Here is a 26,028-nt window from a genome sequence, read left to right as displayed (position 1 = left end):
AGATAGAGAGATATAAAGGAAGAGAAATATTGATAGATAGAGATATATAGATATTGCAAGAGAGTGAGAAAGAGAGATAAAGATTATAGATAGGGATAAATAGAGAGGGAGAGAGAAAAATAGGAAGATATAGAGATATATAAAGGCACTATAGAGAAGGATGTGGGGAGAGAGGAAAATATATATAAAGATCGAGTAAATACAGAGATAAAAGTAGAGAAATAGAAAGATACTTCAAGAGGGCGATAGAGGAAGAGACAGAGAAGTAGATTAATCATGTATAGAGGAATATATATAAAGATAGAGGAACATATAAAAAGAGATATTGATAGGGAAAGAGATGGAGATGTGAAGATGGAGATAGAGATACATATGGATAGAACATGATAGAGAGAGTAAGATAAATGGAGGGAGAGATGGAGTGGATAAGTGAGATTTAGAGATAATGAAATATAAATATACATGAAGATAGATCTATAGGGATATAGAGAGAGAGGGGACAAGATAGGGAGAGAAAGGAGGTGATAGAGACAAGTAATATCTAGTATAGGTAGGATAAGGTAAAGGAGGGAGATAAATAGAGAGGAGAGATATTATTAGAGAGAAATATAGAAATAAGGAGTGACAATGATGGAGTGGGAGAGGAAGAGATATGAATAGAAAGATGGAGATATATACAGAGATGCATATAACTTGGGAATTTATTTATTTACATGGAATGAGAAAATAAGTGACATAAGTAGAGAACAAAGAGATATATAAAATATATTATATAAGTATAGATAGACAAGTGATAGATAAAGGAGGTGATAGGAAAAAAAACCAAGACTTTCTATGCAAAATTTGTGAGTATTTAAAGTTTTAAAATTGAAGGACTAACTTTAAATGATTATATTTAATTTTTGGTCTATAAAATCATCAAACTACATGATCCATTTGATAGGTCTATGAATTACCTTTCCAACGCCTATAAAAAAATCAAAATTTCGATAAGAAACGCAAAAGTTATGGAAATTTTACTAAACTATATTTTTTATGTTGATAAAATCAGATATCCGATTTGAAAAGTATGATATCACATTACTGACATCACAATGGTGACATCACAAATCAGATATCTGATTTGGTTTGGTATTATTAAACCAAATTCAAATTTTGCCCAACCCAAACAAAAAGTCAAAGCGGATTTTGGCGTGTTTGGAAAGGTTGAAAGCGTATCTTTTTCTCTATTGCCACTTTTTGGCCCCCCTTGATCTTGCATATACCCTGATCCTACAAGCTGCATTGTTGAGGACAAAGCCCTTGCTACTAAGATTGAAGAAAAATATGAATGGGTAATTGACAGTGATTGTTCACATCATATGACTAGTGATAAAAGAAAGTTGTGAATATGGAAAGGTATGATGGTGGGTTAGTGAGATTTGGAGATGATAAAGCTTGTGTGATCTGTGCTAGAGGTTCTACTTCTCTTGATGGTAAGAATAATACTAATGATGTCTTATATGTTGAAGGTTTGAAGCATAATCTTTTGAGTGTTGGACAGCTGGTTGATAAGAGATACGATTCATAATTCAAGAATGGTAGATGTAAGATTCTAAATGCCTCAGGTATAGAGATTGTATCAGCAACTAAGACTAAATGTAATATCTTTCATTTGAATGCTGGTGATTAAAGTTGCATGATTGCTCAGAATGATGAAAATTGGTTGTGGCATAGGAGAATGTATCATGTTCATTTTGATTCTATGATTAAGATTAGTTCTACTCAAGCTGTTAGAGATTTGCCTAAAATTGTGAAGCCTTCTAATCCGATGTGTAAAGAATGTCAAATGGGAAAGAAAACAAGAATTTCATTCAAGATCATAATGTATACATCTAATGGATTATTAGATCTTGTGCATACTGACTTATGTGGTTCTACTAGGATAAGAAGTTTGCAGGGAGACATATATTTTATGTTGCTAATTGATGACTATTCTAGAATGATGTGGGTTACTTTTCTAAGAGAGAAATCAAAAGCATTAGAGAAATTCAGAATGAGTAGAGAAAATTTACAAAATGAATGCAATAACTAATTTTAACATAAAGCCTCTCAATCTTGTACTAAATTATTATGATTTAATTTTACCCAAGTTTATAATGTTATAGTAGTTAAATGCAAATAAGAGAGAAAATACAAAATATCTACTATGATTATACATAAGGTAAAAGATAATAAAATAAGCAACAAACTAATTTAATAAACTATGTGCCTAATAATCTATAGTGAGAAAAATCTAATCATATTTATTAGATTGAATGGAAATAATAATTTATTAAATCTTTGTTTCAATTTATAAAATTTTGCCCCTCTAAAATTTTAACTTGTTTGATCCATAGACATGAATTCTATTGTTTGAGAATGTGTGTGTGTGTGTGATATTTGAAATCTATAATAAATGTGATGTGTGCACTATACCAGTAAGGCTTACACCTATTTTTGTCCTAGAAGTACTTAAACACTTCAATTACTAGTGGTTGATCTCTTAAAAACAAGCATCAATTGCACATAACATGAAATAGAAGCAATACGTTGTTAGAAATTAGGACTTTATAATATGAAAAAATGATAACTATTTTGGGTGGAAAATCAGGAATTAGGGTTTATGATAATAAAACCACTAAATTAACCAAATTAACCCAATACATTGAAAGAGGAGTGAACCCAATAGATCTAGCCACAATCCAAATAAGGAAAGAGCTAAAATTCTTATTGGATTCATTGGTTGTTGATTATTATCATCTTTCTTAGTTGAAAATTAGATGATAGTTGTGAAATTAGGGTAAAAGCATGAATAATTGAAGTCAACTATAAAAAAATGACTGCTACATAAATTCCACGAATCCACAAACTAAGATCTAAGCAAAAAAATATGTTTAGAACCTATTCCCATAAGTTTGGACTAATTTTTCAAGACCAGGTTGTGTAGATTCACCTTGGTCCTTTGAATTTCCCTCCGTCAAAAGCTAAACCTATTCATCACTATCAACTCTACCCTAATTCCTGAGTACAACTCCTACATATATTTCCTGCACATAGAAAGAGAGGGATTTCAAATGTTGGGGATAAGGGTTTGCCTTAGGTCAAACCTCGGTTTTGGAATTAAACTTGAAATTGAAATATAAATTGAAATGGAAATTGCTGCAAAATGCTTTCCTTTGGAGGGAAAGGCCAAATTTGAAACAAAAGTGCTAATAATTGAAATATACTTTGATAAAGTTGTGTTTGATCCTCATCCAAGGAAATTAGGATGTCTTGTAAAATGCCTTCAAAGAAGATTGATCATGGATTCCATCTTGAATGCACAAACTTGACTTTACTTCTGCTCCAATGCTTGATGAATGAATGATTGCCTGTTCACTTGAATTTGTTAGAGTGTAATTTCACCTCTTGGAAAAGTTAGGTTTCAAATGAGAGGGGTAGACCTCCTTATGGAAAATGTTAAGTCTATATTTTAGGCAAGTAGCATAGGAAAACCTTATAATTAGTGAACTTTAGAAGTGTAAGAGAACCATTAGATTTGATACATATAAAATTGTGTGCAACTACATAAATATAACAATAGAAAACAATAATTATTTTATGATTACAATTAGATGAGATGGTTCTACTTCTTGAAGCACAAGTCTAAATCCTTTGAGAATATTAAGGTATTTAAGGCCCATGTTAAGGAAAGTGGAAAATTTATTCAGGTCCTTAGGTGAGATAGAGGGGGAGAATATACCTCCAATGAATTTTTAATTTCTTGTAGGAATGAAGCAATAAAAAAGGAGTTGACAATGAGTTGCACTTCACAGTAAAATAGAGTAGTAAAGAGAAAGAATGGGACTATTGTAGAATTTAAACAAAGTATGTTTGAAGCCAGGGGACTCCAAAATGAAAGTCACAATTACACTAGAGAAACACCAATTTATTTGATAAATATATCTCTTACAAAGGTTGTGCATGAAAAAATTGCATAAGAGGCATGGAAAAAGTACAAATAGTATGTGGAATACCTTAGAGTGTTTGGGTGAATTAAATATGGATTTGTGTCAAAACATAATGATAAAGGTTCCATTATAAAGGTGAAAAGTGCATCTTTGTAGGCTACAATAAATAATACAAGGCATATAAGTTGTATTCCCCTACTACTAAGTAAATAGTAATAAAAAAGGATGTTGAATTGTATAGAATGATTCATGTGATGACACCATAGATACCTCCTCAGTCATTTCACTATAGGTACCCATTTATGATGAAAAAGAAAATGAAGAGTAGAAAGACACATATTTAATAGGTATGGAGTCCAATTGTTAGCTTCAAAAGATCACCTACAACATTTTCATAGTTCTCTAAATAGCTCTAGGACCCATAGACAATTACAACTCTAAAAAATTTTTAGCTTCAAAGATTCTTACATAGTTAAGTAGCTCTAGTAGTAAGTGTTTAAATACAAGTCTCACCTCCTCAAGATAAAAATAATGAAAATATTAAGAAAGGTTTATTAAAATGAAAGGAATGGTGATGAATAAGATGCAAATTTAAATTTTTTCATTATCTTCTTATAGTGATCCAATTTATTTTGAGGAATATATACAAGAAGGAAATAGTGTGAGGTCTTGGATGAGGAAATAGAGGTAATAGATAGAAATAAAACATAGCTCCACTAACTAATTTATCTATGGGAAAACAAGTGATTGGAGTGAAATGTGTCTATAAGACCAAGAGTGATGGTGAAGAAAGAATAGAAAGGCATAAAAAAGGATAGTTTTTAAAGGATACAAAAAAAATCAAGGAATAAATTATGATGAAATATATGCTCTAATAATGGATGTGAAATTTTCCTTCCTAAATGGAAGACTAAAAGAAGAAATTTATATATAAATTGAACAAACTCTTGGTTGTGACATTCCAAGATAATAAAATAAAGTTTATATTCTAGAGAAAGCTCTTTATGGACTGAAACAAGTACCTTGAGCACAGTGTAACATGATTAAATTATATTTTTTGAGAAATGGATTTATCAAAAGTGATGGTGAGTACAATCACTACATCAAGGTAAGCAATGCAATTATTTTAATTATTATCTTGTACATGTAAATGAATTAGTTTTTATGGAAAATAATGATTTTCTCATTATTGATTTCAAAGAAACCATGATAAGTGAGTTTGGAATGACAAAATTAGGTTTACTAAGATATGGTGTTTTATATACAATAACATATAATTTTGGGCTAGATAGATATAATAATATTAATTTGGTGAGAAGTGTACATGATATGTAGAGCACATTGAGATATGGGTTCTATTTGGATTCAAGATCCATTTATTGGGCATCCAAGAAATAACTGATATTTTCTCTCTCTACAACAAAAACTTATTATGTAGCATCAAATGTAGTAGCATGTCAAGATATTTGACTATTGATGATCCTAGTAGGTGATGCAGAGCTTCCAACCAACACACAAACTAGGGGAGATCTTTCTCCTGACTCACCTACTCAAATAGGTGATTACCCTTCATGAACCTTCAAGATCCCTCACACGGTCAATAGGTGCTCACAAGGCTTCAATACCCCAAAAGTGCACTCATGCTTCTTAACCCTCATCCAGCCATTGATACACATTATTTTAGGCTTACTCAACTTTCCCAAGGCCAACGTGAGGCTCTCCAACCCCTAAACCACACCAAACCCTCAAAACTCCACTCACACAAAATCCACTCCTAATAGGTCTCCAAACTATCCATAGGCACAACACACATATCCAAAGGATGTTCATCAAATCAAGGGAAATCTAGATGCTTTTGAAATTAATTCTCCTCAACATGGATAAACCACTACTCTTCACCCTTCCATCCAATTTAAAGGCCAAAAGATAGCTACAGTAACAACGTTGTCTTCTTGTGACAGTCACAAATACTTAGGACAATCATATAAAATAGGGTCCTCTCCTCCCACTAGGACTTTTTAACACCTCAAAGGGTCTCTAAATGTCTCCACACAACTTTTCCAATTGTTTCTCACTCATCAAATCCACTCTTTGAATCTTATTCATAATATCTCAATCCACTAGATGTTTAGGACAACCATAGGCTCAATTTAGGACAATCATATTAATAATGGTTAATCTGATCCACCAGTGGCCAAAATGCCTTGGAAAGGGTCTACAATAACCCCTCACACCCCTTACTACCTTCCTCTAACCTTCATAGATCACTTTGACTCTTATATCCACCCAACAACTCCAATCTTGTTGTCATTAGTAGTCTAAGACACAAAATCAGACTTTGTGTCATCCTCAGCATGTGTCCAAATTATCATGGGGACTTATAACCATTACAACATGAAACAACACAATAAAATATAACTTTCTATCCATTTTTGGGCTTTGCCAAAGGTGGAAAGTGAGGTTTTACATTTTATTTGTACTATTATAAACCCTAGCCTAATTTATGACAAATTTCACCAAAATTATGACAACTTGCTCAAAATAGAATGAAATTAAATGAAACCAATGACAAAATGGAGGGGATTCAGGCCCCTTTCACATCCAATCAATGACCAATTCTAGATATGTTACAAGTTTGGTTTCCATTGCACCAAAAGATCGACCTGTGAATGTCCCATACAACCACTAGATTTATAGAATCCATAGGAGGCAGTTAAGCCATGTCATAAACCCGAGTACTTTGTTGCACAACACAAGGAGACCATGGGAAAAAACTGTGCAAAAATCCCCACCCCCCCCCCCCAATGTAAGTGAGGGTTTTGAACCTATGACCAAGCTCTGATACCACTTTTTACATGTGTGGTTGCCATTGCACCAAAAGATCGACCTATTAATGCCCAATACAACCACTAGACTTATAGAATCCACAGGATGTGGTGAAGCCATGTCACAAACTTGAGTGTTGCAATGAAAAACACAAGGAAACCAAGGTAGTACATCTTGAAACATGAGAGAATTATTTCATAGAGAAAAATACAGAATAAGAGACTAGAATGTGTGAAAACTCAGAAAATATAGGGTAAAACTTAAATTTTCATTTATTGTGCTTCATTACATCATCCAACTGACCCCTTGGTCATGGAAATAGAGGTATATATATATTTTATCTTCCCTCCAATGTTCATAACTGACTTTTGAAATTTATCTAACCTTAAACCACCTTTCATACACTTTTTGCATTGACAATTTTTGCAAAGTTGCAAAATTGCAGTGCAACTTTTGCATTTTTGCAGTTTATGAAGTAAAACTCAACCCACTAACCCTAGATGACTATAAACCATCAATTTTGACCTTAGACACCCAAATACAACCTTATTGCATCAAAATTCACAATTTGACTTGGTTTGACCCTTGATGTCTTTATAGGCTTACATGACCTCAATGGCACAAATTGCGTTACAATGTGTATTCAAAGGATGTAATGGGTCCTTAGGACCTTATTCAACACAAAAAAGATTCAAATATCCTTATCATGGCCTTATTACATGAATTTCAACAAAAGAACTAAAATGGTCCATAATCACTTCTATGGAAAACTTGGTGCTCCTACACCAGTAGGTTTTAAAGAAGAACAAGAAGATGATATAACCAAATTTTATTAAAATATCTCATCAATATCTTTGACAAAGAATCCACTCTTCCATAGACAAAGAAAGCGAATAGAGAGCAAGTACCATTTCATGAAAGAGTTGGTAGAATATGAATAAATTAAAATTTAATATTGTAGGTCTAAGCGTTAGCTTGCAATCATTTTTATTAAGCCACTCACAAGAGATAGTTTAGAGAACTTGAGAATTATTTTGGGAATCATGGATATAGTGGAAAAATGTTTAGAGTTTTCATAGTTAGCTCTATAAGTCATGCACAATAGAGATCTATAAGCTTCATAAGTTGAGCTCTTGTAAGGTTGACGTTTGAAATCTCTAAAAGGTGGTCTCAAAATAGTGAGTTCAGGAAGAGCTTTAAAAGGTGATATTTGAAAAGTGAGATTGGAAGAACTCTAGAATGGTCAATCTATAATAGAGCTCTAGAACAATTCTTTTTTATCTCTATAAGTATAGAATGAGCATGAAAAAGGTTGAAGATTAAGAAGGAAGAACATTTAACTTTGGGGGGCTCTATTTTGATGTCCAGATTTGATTTTTGAATAGTGGTTAAATTTTTGGAGGGGAAATTTATTATGGTAGGTGAATTGAAATGGAAATTAAAAGAAAAGAAAAGATGAGAAGTAAACAGTTAGGGTGCAATACACAAGGATCATTTATTTTAGTAAGAATAGAGAGCACAACAACAAAAAATGTGTGAGTAGAAGATCATTAGTAGTAACTGTGGATGCCAATTACACAACATCTCTAGATATTAAACATATATAGAATCTCTAAAAATGTATCATTAGATAGTTTGAAGTGATTTGTATGTAACAAGTTTTGTTGTAAAAGATATTCTGACATAAACATAAAAAATAGTTTCTCTACTTTAGAATCTTGTTCTTCTCATTTGGTCTCTATAGTTGTTATTGTTTGGGTTCCATTCACATAGATTGGTGATAAAGTTGCAACCTTTGGTTTTTAGTTTTGGTTATTATCTAATCAAATGGAAAGAAACATGATACCATAAGGGAATTACACAATTAGGTTCAATCTAAGGGGATTTTATTGAGCCACCAAAACTCTAACCTCCTTTGAATATTTCACTCACTATCCCATCCTATATAGTTTTGTAAAGAGGTTAGATCAAAGGGGTTCAATGAAACCCCATTAGATCAAAGGCCACTCATCATGGGGTTCCATGTTGTGACACAATTATTGATGAAATTTTATTTAAAAGTCTTCTATTGAAGAACCATTATATGAAACCTTGACACTTTTATTGTAGATTTTCATTTTTCATCTTTTTATTTGACCTACATGTGTGACACATTTTTTTCTTCCACCTAGAAATATAGGGCTAGCTGCAAGAAAGGCTAATTATGTTACCCTAACTATACAAAAAATACACCATTTATAATGTAATATAAATGAATAAGCCATTAGCTAGAACTAAGAACAAAATTAAATTGTCAAATGCAATTAAGGTATGTTTTTTACCATTATAATAATTTTACATACATTAACAAATAGGAACAAATTGACCTTGAGCTTTCTAAATTTGAAGCATTGAACCATCGCATTCTCATTATTAGTGAGGTTACTCTCAAGTAGCTCAATAATGAAGGTATAAAGAAAATTAGAGCTATTGTTTGACATTTTATTCTAGAATGGCTTGGAAAAAAAATTACCGACATAATCATATTCCCTTGTCCATCTCTTCATTTGGCAAAAAGAATTATGTTTTAAGGCACCCCTTGAAAACTCAACTTATTGCAATTCTTTCTTAATGTAGTTTTAAATTGTTTTGGTTCTCATAATCTTTAATTTTTTTCTTATAGAAATCATTTTTATTATATAACCACCACAAAATCTTTATTAAAAAAATCACCATATTACCCTTAAAAAAATTCTCTATATAACAACCAACAAACTCCTTTTAAAAAAATCAAAATAAATATTCAAGAATCAAAATAAATATAACTTTTATTTGACACATACATACTTTTTTATATATTAAATTAAAATTTAAAAATAATACCTGATAAATATATCTTAGAATACTCGAAACTTTTGTTAAAAATGCATTGTAGATGCCGTGCAAGATTGTCTTAACATTAAAATATTTTAACAATAAAAAAAAAATACATCCCCACTGTCTAATCCTAAGGACGTGCTAAGATATCGAAACACAAGTTTTACTACATTGGTAGCAAAATACTATGTATGCCTAGTCCAGATGCACCGTTAGAAAATGTAAACAGTATGCATTCATTACAATGAAAGCAAAATACCATATCCTTGCTGTGTAACTTCAACACCGCCAGTTAGTGCGCTCCCCCAACAGAAATGTTGTAACCTGTCCATTTGATCAAAGGTCTTCCTTTTCCAATTCACTTTGAAAGTGAGAACCAACACCACGGCAAAAAAATCCTGCTGCAATTGACCATCCAATACTCAACTCGTACCATGAAGATCCTTCCTTTGCCTCTTCCTTGACTTGAATGGTAGGAGGAGAGAGTGTTGAATGACGGGGAGAACACTTCCAGCTTTCCACAGGGCATCCCTTGAAAACTCAACTTATTGCCATTCTTTCTTAATCTAGTTTTAAATTGTTTGGTTCTCATAGTCTTTAATTTAGAAATCATTTTTATCATACAATCAACATAAAATCTTTATTAAAAAAATCACCACATTACCCTTTAAATTTTTTTCTACATAACAACTAATATTCAAAAGTCAAATATAAATATAGATTTTATTTGACAAATGCATCCCTTTTTATATATTAAACTAAAATTTAAAAATAATCATTACAATATTTTTTATTAAGTATCATAGAATCACAATGTTCATTTTTGCTCACTAGAAACAACAATTGGAAGACTAAGGGCCAATGGAAGACCAAGAGTCACAACTTAGAATTCTACACAAAGGTGTCCCTCATGGGAGTTGAACTTGGGTCTCCACATTGAGAACTCAATGCTTTAACCAACTAAGTTCAACCCCTTGGACATCATTACAATATTTTAAAATTAATACCTCATAAATATATCTTAGAATACTCAAAAATCAAAATAAATATAGATTTTATTTGACAAATACATCTCTTTTTATATATAAAACTAAAATTTAAAAATAATCATTACAATATTTTAAAACTAATATCTCTCATAAATATATCTTAGAATACTCAAAACTTTTGTTAAAAATGAACAAGATAAAATGCATTAATGGTAGATGCCGTGCAAGATTGTCTTAACATTAAAATATTTATAACAATAAAAAAAATACATCCCCAATGTCTAATCCTAAAGACGTGCTAAGATATGGAAACACAAGTTTTACTACTTTGGTAGCAAAATACTATGTATGCCTAGTCCAGATGCACCGTTAAGAAATGTAAAACATCATGCATTCATTACAATGAACGCAAAATACCATATCCTTACTGTCAGTTAGTGCGCTCCCCCAACAGAAATGTTATAACTCTGTCCATCTGATCAAAGGTCGTCTTTCTCCAATTCACTTTGAAAGTGAGCACCAACACCACGGCAAAAAATCCTGCTGCAACTGACCATCCCATGCTCAGCTCATACCATGAAATTCCTTCCTTTGCCTCTTCCTTGACATCAATTGTAGGAGGAGACAGTGGTGAATGAGGTGGAGAACACTTCCAACTTTCCACAGGGCATCCCCGCAGATTTGGATTTCCCCAAAATGCTGATTTATCAAATGTTATCATATGAGAACCTTGCTGTGGTATCACCCCTGACAGATTGTTGTAAGACATATTTAAATATCCCAAATAATCCAGAGAACCAAGCTGGAATGGAATTTTTCCTGAAAAATTGTTGAGAGAAAGGTCCAGCGATTCCAACTGACTCAGGTTGCCCATGCTACCTGGAATGTCCCCATTGAAACTGTTCCGAGAAAGATTTAGAAACATCAAGCCTTTGAGATTTCCAATTTTCGCTGGAAGATGGCCCCATAATCTGTTGTTTGACAAATCAATGCATGCCATACCTGATAAGACATAAGCGTAATGCCTTTCTGACCCCTTGGTAATTATATCTAAGCCCTCTATATAGTATCTTGTGTCTTCATTTACATATACATAATCTACGCAAGTGCCATCATAATTATGATCAGAATCAGGAATGTCACCACGAGGATCAGGAAAGTTACCACCAAGTCTAGGAATGTCACCACGAGGATCAGGAATGTTACCACCAAGTCTAGGAATGTCACCACGAAGATGAATTGTATGACCTCTACGAGCATCACAAGGACGAACGCGGCGAGCTAAGGGAGCACGACGGTCTTCTCCAACCACGGACATATGTTCATTTACAACGACCATGGCTGGCAAATTTAAGTAGGTATTTGGGATTTCCCCATACAAAAGATTAGAAGAAAGGTCGAGGATAAGAAGCTCCGTTAGATAGCCGATCTGTGGAGGTAGTTTGCCTTTGAAATTGTTTGATCTCATAATAAGAACTAGTAGACTTGAACAGTAGCCAATCCAAGATGGAATGTTTCCTGTCAAATTGTTTTCTCCGACGTCAATCACCTGCAGCTCTGGAAGTTCTGCTAAAGACAGAGGAAGAAGTCCTTGCAGATTGTTCTTTTCAAGATGGAGAGATGCAAGTCCTGCTAAATTTCCAAGCTCCTTAGGAATCTGACCCTCCAATTCATTACTTGCCAGATTGAGCATTACAAGGTTTGAGAGATTGGTCAGGCAGGCAGGGATCTCTCCGTTTAAATGGTTACTCTCCAAACGCAGCACTGTTAGCAATGTCAAATTACCCAAACTATCAGGGATATTGCCTCTTAGCTGATTATTTGACAAATCTAGAATATACAAAGATGTCATGGTCCCTAATGAAGCTGTTATAGGTCCTTCGATCTTGTTGTCTGCAAGTAAAAGCTTCTCCAAACTAAAGTTTTGTTCAGGTATAGGAATATCTAGCAATAATGGGCCATTCAGTTCATTTACAGACAGATCCAACGACTGCAGTTGAAGTGGGATTGAAGAAACAGTGAGAGGACCCTCCAAATGATTGTTTGATAGGTTCAAACTCCGCAATTCCGGTGAAAATTCCCATAGCCAAGATGGAATATCTTCCACAAGATTAGCGTCTGATATATCCATATCCTCAAGTTCAAATTGAGTTGAAATCCAACTGGGAATTGGACCTCCAATCTTGCAGCCTCCCAATTTCAAGGTCTTCAGCTGGAAAGGCAGAATCCAAGGCGTCGATTCAATGTTGATATTCAACCCACTATAAGACAAGTCCAATTCTTCCAAGCTTGAACTATGGCGCAAGAGCACTTGATCTGAAACTGTTCCTGTCATGCTGTTGTTGGAGAGCAAAAATGTTTGCATAGAAGATGGTAGCGTGAGCAAGGAAGGAATAGTTCCATTCAATTGGTTGTTACTCAGATCGAGACTGACAAGTGAAGACAATTGAGCAAATGACAAGGGAATGCCTCCACTCATCTGGTTGTCGGAAAGCTTTAAGCTTTTTAGGGACAGGAGATTGCCTAGAGAAGGAATAGTTCCATTCAATTGGTTGTTACTCAGATCGAGACTGACAAGTGAAGACAATTGAGCAAATGACAAGGGAATGCCTCCACTCATCTGGTTGTCGGAAAGCTTTAAGCTTTTTAGGGACAGGAGATTGCCTAGAGAAGGAATAGTTCCATTCAATTGGTTGTTACTCAGATCGAGACTGACAAGTGAAGACAATTGAGCAAATGACAAGGGAATGCCTCCACTCATCTGGTTGTCGGAAAGCTTTAAGCTTTTTAGGGACAGGAGATTGCCTAGAGAAGGAATAGTTCCATTCAATTGGTTGTTACTCAGATCGAGACTGACAAGTGAAGACAATTGAGCAAATGACAAGGGAATGTCTCCACTCATCTGGTTTTTGGAAAGATTTAATCTTTTTAGGGACAGGAGACTGCCTAGAGAAGGAGGGATTGGACCACTGAGACTGTTGTCGCTAAGATCTAATTCAGTAAGATTGATGAGTAAACCCAAGCTAGACGGGATGGGACCTTCTAGTTGGTTTCCCCAGGAACTAACGTCCAACTTTCTAACATGTCCACCCAATTCCTTTTCATAGCAGACGACACCTATCCATTCACAACAGTCATCTCCCTCCCAAAGGTATACAATTGCAGGAGGGTTAAAGGCAGCCTTAAGGCTGAGAAGCACTCTGAATTCATTGGGGAGACATCCATGGACAGACACATTTAAAACTATAGACAACAAAGCAGAGTAGAGGAAAGAGAGGCAAATGTGCATACACAAACTATTCGTGCAAAACGCCATTGTGACCACCACGCACGACGCAGAGGGCTCGTACTCTGCACTCTCGTGTATTTCTTTTATAGAAAGGATACTCCGTGTAGTTTACGAAACTGCCAGCACAGGCACTCCGTCTACTCATTTTACACGTCTTCCACTGTTTACTTTTGACTGCTGTATCGTCGAATGATAGTCCTCAGTTCTCTTAATCCAAAGTTGCATTGTGTAAAAACAACTTCAATTCAAAGAAAGCGAGACACAGCTATGATGAAAGCACCATCCACAACATAAATAGCGGACCCGCTGGCCCACTACGCCGACAAATCGGCCGGTGATTTCCAGTTTAAAATTCCAGGTGAAGTCCCGGCATTGATTGAAATTCATTGTGAGACTTCTTGGTATATTTGAAACTTTTCAAAAGTGAAACCCACGTAGAATGTTATGTACAAGTTTTGAGATACTTGGAGTTCATATGAATTGAGATAAAATGGTTATGTTATTTACTGTATGAAATTATGTAATTCTTATTCATTAAATTTGCACCTGCATACATGAAAAGAGAGAAAATGGTTATGTTGTATAGTGGATTTCATAAGACAAACCCCATCTTTGTGTTTCTACTTCCACTATAAAAATGTTGGATGAAAAGAGAGCTTATCCTAAAAAAGGATAGAGGATGAAAACCTTAAAGAAAATTCTTGAAACGATAAATGATACCTTTGATATGAAACCCTTGTCTTTATGATCTCACACACAATTTGATGTTTCTTGATAGATGTTAATTCATTCCTTCATCATTGAGGAATACATAAAACTTGATCATGATTGCTGAAACTTGAATACTTGAATCTGTGATTTTTGAATTGCGCTCAATTGCCTTTAATATGTTAGATTGAATACTCAATTGGAATTGATATTTGTAAGATTTGAGGTTATAAATGAGTAGAGGAGTTGTATTTATATGCAACTCACACCTTTTTAGATTTAATTTTTTGTTGAGGTCGACATCAGGGAGAACATTCTCGCTACTTACAAATCTAATCATTTGGATTTCAAATTTAGGGCCAAAATGATTGGATAGGGGTGTTGGGCACCCTAGTCCAGGGGGGGAGGAGCATTGGGAACCCAAGTCTGAATATTATAGGCCAAAATAAGGTTTTTGAGTAGGGGATTATACGAAACTTCTAGAAATAATGTTGAAATTGAGAAAAGTCAGACATGAATAAGGTACACGAGGTGTAACCACCAAAGTGAGTGTCAAATTATAGAGGTATACAATTTACTACACTAAATTTATCCCCCACTTTAGTAGGAGTATGATCTTATGTTCATACTCTCAGTAAAGTATAGAATCAAAGATGTACTTTCATTAAGAAATTAGAGAGAGACATAATTTTGATGTAATACTGCACATGTTTATTTTGAACATGATTTTATAATTGTGATTCAATGTATTAGATCAATTAAATGGAATTATGTTATTTTCATGCAACCGTTACACATTAATTTCTATCATATATTTATACTTCTATACAAATAATGATCAAAACTATGTTTTGTGTCCCATTGTATATTTAAATATGTATTTATATACACATATACAAATAGATGTGTACATACATAAATATGTACACACACATGAATATATATAAATTTAATAAAAATGTTAAAAAATATTATTTTTAATATATTTACATAATATATTATTATATATTACCATTTTTTTGATACATAAGTTTAAGCATTATCATTTATATAAAAATAATATTACACATATTCACAAAAAAGGTGGATTAATAGTACCAAGTTTTAAATATCATGTTTATATTTGTTTGTAACTATCACATAGTTTTTTAAAGATTAACATTGTGAATTTTTTCATAGATCATAAATAATCTATCAATTTGATGATTGCATACCATTATGCTGATTTTATGGATCATATGATCATGTTGAAGTACCATCAAATTAAAATTTCTACAAGATTATATATCTTACTTGTGATGTAATTAACATATGTAGTACATATCCATATTGACCCTCTCTTGATGATCAAATATATAATCGTAATTATTTGGTTCATCTCCAACCTAGATTTCCCAATCACATTGTTGCTATTCCTTTATGAGAAATGGTTGAAAACCTATAGTAGTCACAATGAACAACTAATTAAAAAACAAAAATTCCTCTTATTATTATTGAGGAAAAAATGATACCATTCAAATTACTCACATGCCTCCTGACTTCTAACCACCTAACCTAACCATCCCTCTAGCCTAACCCATTCCACCTAACCTTGGGTTTAACTAACCCTATCCTATCTTGCACATCCTAACCTCCTATGGTGTGGATATTTTCTTCTTGAGACACATGGCACTTTGGCCACATGTCTCCTCTCTTGGACAATTGCCCTTTTATGAGCAAGGCTCCTTGACACTTGTCACCACAGAGATGACAAGTGCCCCTTCCTCCAACCTCTTCTCCAACCTCCTCCAATTTCACCCTTGATATCTTCAAACTCAATCTTGACCGTTGGTTCCTGCCACCTCACTTTTGGCCTTGGAAATCCTATAAATATCCCCCATTTTAGAGCACAAAGGATCCCATCTCATTATCAATTTAGGCATTGTTACTATAGGCATATCATTTGAGCACTATTGTTATAGGCAATTGCATTAGCTTAATTTGATAATTTTCTAGTATAATTGTTGAATCATGTAGTTTAATCAATCTCTTTTCTAGCTTAATTGCATCATCATCCTAGCTTAATTAGTCTCTTGGATATATCTAGCATAATCAATCTCATCTTTTCATATCATTATCATTTCATATTCTCCATCTAGGTGTAGTCAAGTCACTAGGATTGCTTATCCAGATCTGAGAGCAAATCCATACTCGCATCTCTTAGGAGTTGATAGGTTGATTTGTCATGGTTCATATTTATTTGCTTATTATTCGCTAACCATGCTTGTAATGATCTATTGAGTGTTTGTGTTGTAACTGGAGGTATCACACTTCATAGGCACAACATCTAGTATTATAATTAAGGTCACACTTAAGGTTAAAGTTAGACTAAAATTTAGATAAGGATAAAGCTTAGGGTTACAATCAAGGTTATTATTACAATTATGATTAGTGTTAGAATTATGGTTACACTTAGGATTAGGGTCAATGTTAGTTAGTGTTAGGGCTAACAATAGAGTTACAAGTAAAGTTAGAGTCACAATTAAAGTGTTCACTATTTTAAAGACCTAAATTTTTATGATGATTTTAATTAAATAAATTATTAAATAAAATTTCATATTGATTCAAAAATAATATTTTTAATTTATGAGTGGGTCCAATCTCATTTGCATATAATAAAATGAATCTAAGGTTATAATTTATTTTGTATAAATTACTTTAAATAACTAAAGTTATAAATAATTTGACATAAATTGAATTTAAATAATTTAAATTTATAATAATAATAATTAACAATTTTGTTTAAGAGTAATTTTATTATTTATCTCAAATACAGATTTAATAAATCAAGGTTATTATTATTTTTACATAAATTTGATACAAATAATATAAGTTTACAATAACAACAATTGACAATGTCTATGAATAATTTAATTATTTACAATTAAAATAAAGGTTAACATTATAAATAAAATTATAATTATAATTATTAGTATCTTCATGATGAAAATACAATTAGAGTTATACTTTGCACTGTGGTTTATATTTTTTATACTCCCTCTAGCTTACGAAAACGAAAACATACAGAATTTCTAGGCACAGACAATTTCGCGAAGACACACTGCGTTGCTACCCCAACAGGGACCAGGGATCAGTGATGAAACAACCCATCATCAATAGCAAGAGAAATTTCGCGAAGACAAATTGCGAGTGGGTAAACATACTTTGTTAGCGATTACTTTCCGACAATATTGAATGCTAGTATGAAAACCCCAAAGAAAACATACAGAAATTTCTAGACACAAACACTTCGTCTTCCTAGATGCTTTATTTGAATATTAAAAGTGTTTGACTGTTGAACAATCATTCGTGATTTTACACGTATTCCACTATCTACTTTTGACTGCTACATCGTTAAATGATAGTTATCAGTTTTCTTTATCCAATGAGAAAATCTCATTTTTATATCTTATATAGCTCCGTCTAGTTTACGAAAAGGAAAATACATGCAAGCTGCTATGCACAGACACTTTACTTTTGACTTCTGCATAGTTGACTGGTGGTTCTCACTTTCCTTTATATATACGAAGAAAAATATTGAGTTTTAGTTCAAGTTGGAAAGAGTTTTATTTCAAGTTGGAAAGAGTTTTACAGGTCATTAAAACAACTTAATAGAAAGAAAAGAAGGCACAGCATCCGAGAAACACAATCCCACCAAAACATCAACAGTTCCAATCCACTGGATGATGAAAGCACCATCCACTACAGATTTTGATCATATCAAAATATAGCGGACCAGTGACTTTCGTACTTATATTCCAAGAGTTGAGTTTTTAGTTTTAGTTTTAGTTTTTTTAATATAATTTTTTTTTGGCTAAATCGTTTTATTAGAGATTTCAAACAGATTAAAAATAAAGGGCAGACTTTCATATCAAAGAGATATTAAGGGAGAATATCTAGTCGTTGAGCACATTTTACTTGTTGTGATAGCATGATTTAATACTAATACTTGTTGATCTAATGTTCAAATTTTTGACAACATTGCACCAATAGTTGTGACTTTAAAGTTATTATTGTTTAATACTCATACTTGTTTATCTAACGTCCAATTTTTTGACAACATTGTACCAATAGTTGTTACTTTAAAGTTATTATTGCTTATGATGAATACCCATAATTGAATGAAATGTACCCTTAGCTATAAAAAGCAACTAATCATGTGATGCCACATCAGTTGCACATGTATGGGGGCCCTTTTTGCATGACTATTGGTCTCACTTTTTTTGGGGCTGTTTTGGACACCTTAACGAAAAGCATGTTGATGTGGCATCGTATTTTATGATGTGGCCTTGAAACCTTAGTTATAAGCAAACAACTTGCCAAGTAAGCTGCTGTAAGAAATTGGGAGCCTCTCTCCTATTCTCCACACAAAAGATACATAAAAAATAAATGCATACATCCAATCATACCCACTGTCCACTTGGTGTCGTCATTGACTTTGCAAGACACGTCACTAATAGAGCAAACATGAAAATCTATTGCCCTAGTCCATTCACACTAGTTATTTTTTAAAGCTCAGAGTTTACAAATTTGTTGCCACTCTTTTATGTTATCGCTCTTCTTGATTTTTCAAAGTATTTGTTTTTAAATCTTTTTGTCCTTAATTCTTTTATTTTATATTCATAAGCTGTAATTTTTTTTTATATTAAAATTATTCTTTTATAGTGTTTTAGTTTATTTTATATATTCTTGTGAATACATATTTTTAATTAGTTATTTTTATAGAAATATAAATATATATAATCTATTACAGATATAAATACAATATAGATATTAATATTATATAATATATTAAAAAATATAAATATTATATTATTTATTTATATTGTATTATATTATATGATAGTATCATATAAATAATATAAATCTTTTTTGTTTCATTCCTTTTTCCAAATGCAAAAATAAAATAAAATTATATTTTGAAATTCAGATAAATAAAATAATTCTTAAAATAAATTCGATGAAAAAGGAAGTAAACAATGTGAATTAAATTAAATACTAAAATAATTCTAAATTAAAATAAAATAACTCTTACATAATAAATTAATTATAGCAAATAAAATAACTTTTCTAGTTAAATAAGATAATTCTTGACCAAATAGAGTAACTATATATATATATATATATATATATATATATATATATATATATAAAAAAAAAATGACTATTAATATTAATATTTTGGTTAAATTATTGGATATAAATTTATGATTGTTTAAATAAAAATAAAATATAGACAATACTATAAATAAAATAGAATAACCATTAAATAATTAATAAATTAAATAGAATAATTATTGAATAAATTAAAAATCTTAAGAATATTTATCTACTATCAAAGTAAAGGTCGATTTTCACAACCTTACTCTTTAGGTAACAAATATATCTGCACCCCCCAAAAAATCTATTCCTCATTTTATGTTGTTGTAGTGTTGTTATATGATTACATTATAAATAACTCATTGCAAGTTGAATTACACATTGTGTTTTTGAACCTATACAAGCTCATTTCATGGTTGGTAAGATGTGTTTTTTTCTCACTTGATGTTATCTCATATGAATTATTTGATATCACAACCTTCCTCTTTAGGTTATAAAGGTTGTTAGTTAGATGACAGCGGGGGGGGGGGAGGGGGGTGAATCAGATAAAATCACAATTCAAACTCTTAATCAGATTCAACCTCGATAGAACTTACTTGACATGCAACTATGACTATAAATCATTCAAACTTATAAACTGATAAAATTGAAACATCAAAACACATTTAACACTAGATTTAACGTGGAAACCCAAATAGGGAAAAACCACTGTGGGATTTCAGATCCACAAAGAAAATATACTCTTCTAGAGTATGCTTGGTTAAAAGCCAATCTTGTTAAGATTACATAAACACATTGCTAGATGTGACCTGGTCAAGGGATTTCCCTCAGATCTATTAGAATCTTGCACTTTGTTAGAAGTGACCTTGTCAAAGGATTTCAAACACTCATTTAGAATGTTACCTTGCTAAAGGATTTACAAATAAGACTGTTAGGTCCACTTGGTTAAGAGATTTCCTGTCACTTACAGAAATAAATAACAGTATTAAAATATATTTGCAACTTCACATCTGAAATGTTAAAGCAGACTCTATGTGCTCAAAATAATCTTGTCATAAGACTTATCTTCCTCCTTGTTGGGCTTCTCAATCTGTTCTTCAATCTTCTGTACTCGGTAATCACCTCTGCAATATCACTGCTCTTCTATTTGCTTGCATTATTTGTTCATCAACTTTTCCTTATTTATAAGCAATTCCTAACCGTTTAATCTCCTTAATCACATTTCCCATGATTAATATTAGCCATCAGATCTTCAAACTTGACTAGGTTCATTGAATCCTTCGAACTGAAAAAACATTTTATCTTGCCTTGGAACTTGTTTCCCTTCCTTGGTACTTGTGCTCGGTTATGACCGTTCAATCTATGCTGTAAATCTAACTCTTGAGTTTTCATTGCTGTTGATCCTTAACAAACTTCTTGCACGATATTCCAATCTTCTATAAATCTCCAGCTCATTCGCATCCTTCATTTAATAATGTATTTATTCATCCAATGCATTTTGTTACTGCTCGGTTGATACTCAGTTAATTCTAAACTTTACTCGATTGACATTCCGTATTGGTCTCGATTACTGTCTTGGTAGCTTTGCTTGCTACTCGGTAACTTCTTTCCTCTTTAACCAACAATGATAACCTTGGTGTTTACCGACTAGCTCCTTGCTCGGTAAAATAGAACAGTATCAAACCTTTACTCATTCTATTGCATGAGATCTTTTCTCCTTCTTATTCAGTCTTCGAATACACATATAGAGGATATCAAAACAATCAAAATAACATAATCTCATTGTAGACACCTAAAATTGTCATGTCTAATTAAATAAATATTTTATTTATTTAATTATCTAAGACTAATTCTTCTATTAATTAAATAAATCTTTATTTATTTAATTAATTCATTTATCCTCTTCTAGCCTTATTTCTCATTTAAATAAATACATTTATTTATTTAAATTATCCTTTTCCTAAATTAAATAAATATCTTATTTATTTAATTATCTCATTTCTTCTATTAATTAAATAAATCTTTATTTATTTAATTAATTCATTAGCCTTTTTCTACCCATGACACATGTCATTCATCTCTTAATTCATACACTACCTACCTCTTTCATTATTTTATTATTTCTTCTCCCTACCCTCTAATCATAGCCGACCTCCTTTTTACACCTCTCAATCTTATCCCTCCATTTCATATTGTGTCTTCTATTTAAGGAGATGCTTCCTTCATTATCAAACCCTAATCGATGATCTTAAGGACTTGGCTACACTACGATCCTACTTGCAACCACATTTCATTCTTTGTTGAGCTCTTGTGCACATAAAATCTGAGAGCAAATATGTCAAGCAAGATCAATGGAGATAGGAAGAATGGAGATCAAAACCCTATTGGACATGTGATGGTATAATCTTTGTGATTTCATTTGATTTGCATTGTCTTAGGTAATCTTCATATGTTATGGTGGATCTTTGTTGTTGTTAGGCTAGGGTTTGGTGGTTGAATTCATTTAGCCTTTCAATTTTGTTATTATTGTTATCCATTTTCACCATAAACATTTTGGCATGCCCGGTGGGACTCTTGTCCCTTTGCATTTAACCTCCTTGTTGTAGATTTTGTGTTTTTGAAGTTGCAGATCAGACGTTTTTGACAGCATTTTTGGTATTTCCACGTCTGCGTACTTTCGGATCACATTTTTTATTTTCTGGCGCGTTTGCGACAACTTAAATCGCGTCTGTGTTATCGGCAACATTTTGTTTTGCAGGTTTTAGAACTTGTGTTTATGCCCTTGAATCGCGTCTGTGATTGCTGGAGCCGCGTCTGAGTCGAGGATAGTCGCGTCTATGTTTAGTAGTTTCAAAATTTTGAAGTTTATTCATTTAATTCCAGTTTCGCATTTTGGGTTTCAGATCTGGTTTATTTTGCGCTAACATTTTCAAATCTTGCTAATGAAATTGGTGCAGCTTGTCTTGGAAGCAAAACGTTTGGTTGAAGGACCCTATTTTCACAAAGTCTTTTGGGTTTAAAATTTACCTAACTTGTGTGCTTGCAGGAAGGGGTGATTATTTGAAACAACCCAAACTACTAACAACCTTTTGTTGCAGGTCCTTGGCAAGGGTTTTTTAGATTTTTATTGTGTGCCTTGTTTTCATAGACTAGCAAACACTTCCATTGGTGCACTAAAATTGAATCATTGTCTGTTGTGTCTTGAGCAATAGGCTCTTTTTATTTAATCTTTAGAGGGCCTATCTTCCCGTGTGGTCATTAGGACTACTAGTGAGAAGAGAACGACCCAAGTGGTAGTGAAGAAAACCCACCTCTTCCAAACCACTATAAACAAATGTATTCATGGTGAAAACTATGGATAACGTGTGCTGATTAGTTCGTACCGACACTATGTCTCCCCATAAACCCGTTTGATCAAATTTATTTGACAATTTGTAGGGCATAACCCCTATCGGCTGGGAGCCTTCTGTATTTACAGAGCTGAAAGTACCGCATGTATGGCCACACGAGCAGATGCCCTTACTAGCACCTTTTTGTTTTAGAAGCCCAAATCCTTCTAGTTGTTGGGGCAGGAGGTTGGACCTCTGCTAGCGGCCCACACACATACGGTTCTTAGTAGAGATACAAAGTTCGCCACAGGGAGTTTTCGTGGGGACTGATGCTTGGCTGACCCGAGAAGTGAGTGCCGAGGGTGGAGCCAGTGAGGTCAAGCATCTAAGTATCCACTCTAAATAGCGTAGCCTTGGGGGTAAAACCCTATGTGGGATCAACAACTATTGTCTTGGCTAGCCATAAGAATTGTGCTTGACTTATTTTAAACATTCAAACATTCAAGACCAAACAGCAAAACATTGTGTCTTTTGTGTCTTCAAGTGTATGCAAAACAATTTTACATCAAACAACACACTTTTTCTTGGAGTCATTTTTGAGTCTAGACACTTACAAACATTGGATCTTCATCAACACTATGTCCTCTTGTCATGAAAAAACAGTCCAACATTCAGATTTGGTCACAACAAAATGACTTCACAGATTGGAAAAAATTGCACAAATTTTACAGAAACGCGTCTGTGTCTGTTTTAATCGCGTCTGTGTTGTCTAAGTGTGTTTGTGAAGGGAAGAATCGCATCTGTGTGTATAACCACATTTGTGTTGAATAGAGACATGTCTATGTCAGGGAACCGTGTCTGTGCAGTATACAGGCGCGTCTGTGTTCAGAATTGCAAAAAAATTTACAATCCAACAAACAAACACAATCAGTTTCGGAATTCTTGAGCTTCCTAGGTTGTTTCTCCAGGTTTCATTTAACATTCAACCTGCCTTTGGGTCTCACACAATCCATCATTGCTTTACATCTTGCTTTACATTCACACTTGTCTAAACTTGAGTCAAAAGGTCACTTGCTTGTCCTCATCATACTTTGTCAACACACTACATACAACAACACTTTACTAAGTGGTCCCTCATCAAGGTTTCTTACCTTTGGGTCTCATTTGGTCTTACTTAGAGTCAAGGTCAACTTACCTCATCAAGAGAAACTATCCTCTCTTTGGAAGCCACACCTACTCTACTACATACATACTTGGTCTTACACTTTGGACATTGCAAGTACACCTCAGATTCATTTACACTCCATCCAACTCTTGGTCTTCCATACCTTTTCCATTTTCATCTAGTCTCACACATCTTGGTCAATACCTAGTTCATGGTTGAAACTCATCTTCAAAAATCTAGGAGAGAAACTAAAGAGGCTCAAGAGTCCACAAACATGAGTTCTTATGAGTATGACAATGATGTCTTTTTCAATACTGATCATAACACATTACCTGACATGGATGCCTATAGAAACATTCCAAATGTTGAGAACATGGACACTACAAATAACAATGATACCCACAATGACAATATGGACAACTTTTCAGTACATTCAGTAGATGTGGAAGAATCCATTATGAATCCCCATTTCAATCGGTTGGTTGAGGAAATAATGAGGAGGGATAGACAATACTTCTTACAAATGATGGCACAAAGTGGAGCCAAGATACCTCATGATTTTGACATGTCTCAAATAATGCAAAATCGACCTTTGCAACAAACTCACTCCAATAGGGATCAAAGGAGGCCTAATAGTGGAGGAAATAGAGGACCATATATGGTACCGAAATCACCATCATCTTTGCTTCAAAAACTAGAGATCCCACATACACATGGTCAAGCATATGATACTCACCTTCATAGACCATTATGGAAGTCTTATGCAGACAGATATGCTCAATCACATACTCAAGTTACGGATCAACCAAAACAATTGGATATTCAAAGGCATGCTCAAAATTTGGACACAAGGAAACCCCGTGTCAAATTTGGGGGCAACACATTAGAACATGACATGCCTATAGAGTATGGTATACATGCACAAAATAGATATGGTGTTCCTCAACATGAATCTATACCAAGTGGTCCATATATGTAGCATCACTATAGACCTCCTCCATATGAACATGTGTATGATCAATATCATCCATATATGCAATATGCTCCTCCTCCAATTGGTGCCTCAAACATGGGGTATGCTTCAAGAAGTTGATCTCCACCTAAGAGCAATTTGGAGCAACAAATCAGGGACTTACAAAAGAAAATGGAGGACATAAATACACCGAAGCCAACATATACAATGAGAGACATATGTCCTTATTCATTCGACAAGAGCATTCCAATGCCTCCATTTCCTACACACTTTGTGACACCTAAATTTGATAAGTATAGAGGAAAAGGGGATCCTAAGGCACACATAAGATAGTTTTTCATAGCTTGCATTGAGGTAGCAGTAGAAGAGACATATCTAATGAGATTATTCCCACAAAGCTTAGGTGATCAAGCTATGGAATGGTTCTCCCAACTCCCACCTAGTATTAAGTCATGGGGTGACTTAGCAGAGGCATTTATCCAACATTTCTTCTACAATATAGAGACAGACATATCAGTCACTACTTTATGCAACACCAAGCAAAAAGAGGGAGAGTCTTTTGCATCATTCTTACAAAGATGGAGAAATCTAGCCAACAGATGCTCTTGTGAAATTCCACAAAAACAAATGGTAGAGATGTTCACACAAAATGTTAACAAAGACATTGGCTATGATCTAAGGAACGCTTGTTTGTCCACCTTCAATGATGTCATTGAAAAAGGCTTAGCAATAGAGAAGGTCCTAATTGAACAAGGAGTCATTAAGATATTCAAGGAAAACAAA

The 26,028-nt window shown here is 33.3% G+C and overlaps 1 protein-coding gene across 1 annotated transcript; it reads right to left on the bottom strand.

Annotated features, from left to right (window-relative positions):
- Nucleotides 1-11,072: 11,072 nt before the first annotated feature.
- LOC131875749 (probable LRR receptor-like serine/threonine-protein kinase At4g36180) lies at nucleotides 11,073-13,958 on the bottom strand. Its single transcript, XM_059220400.1, has one exon. It carries the CDS (start codon nucleotides 13,956-13,958, stop codon nucleotides 11,073-11,075), a length of 2,886 nt encoding a protein of 961 aa, XP_059076383.1.
- Between the last annotated feature and the right edge of the window lie 12,070 nt (nucleotides 13,959-26,028).

The sequence above is a fragment of the Cryptomeria japonica genome, chromosome 5, assembly GCF_030272615.1.
Source record: "Cryptomeria japonica chromosome 5, Sugi_1.0, whole genome shotgun sequence".
NCBI classification, from domain to species: domain Eukaryota; kingdom Viridiplantae; phylum Streptophyta; class Pinopsida; order Cupressales; family Cupressaceae; genus Cryptomeria; species Cryptomeria japonica.
The sequence above is the reverse complement of the archived record's forward strand: the minus strand, read 5'-3'. Positions and strand labels throughout refer to the sequence as shown.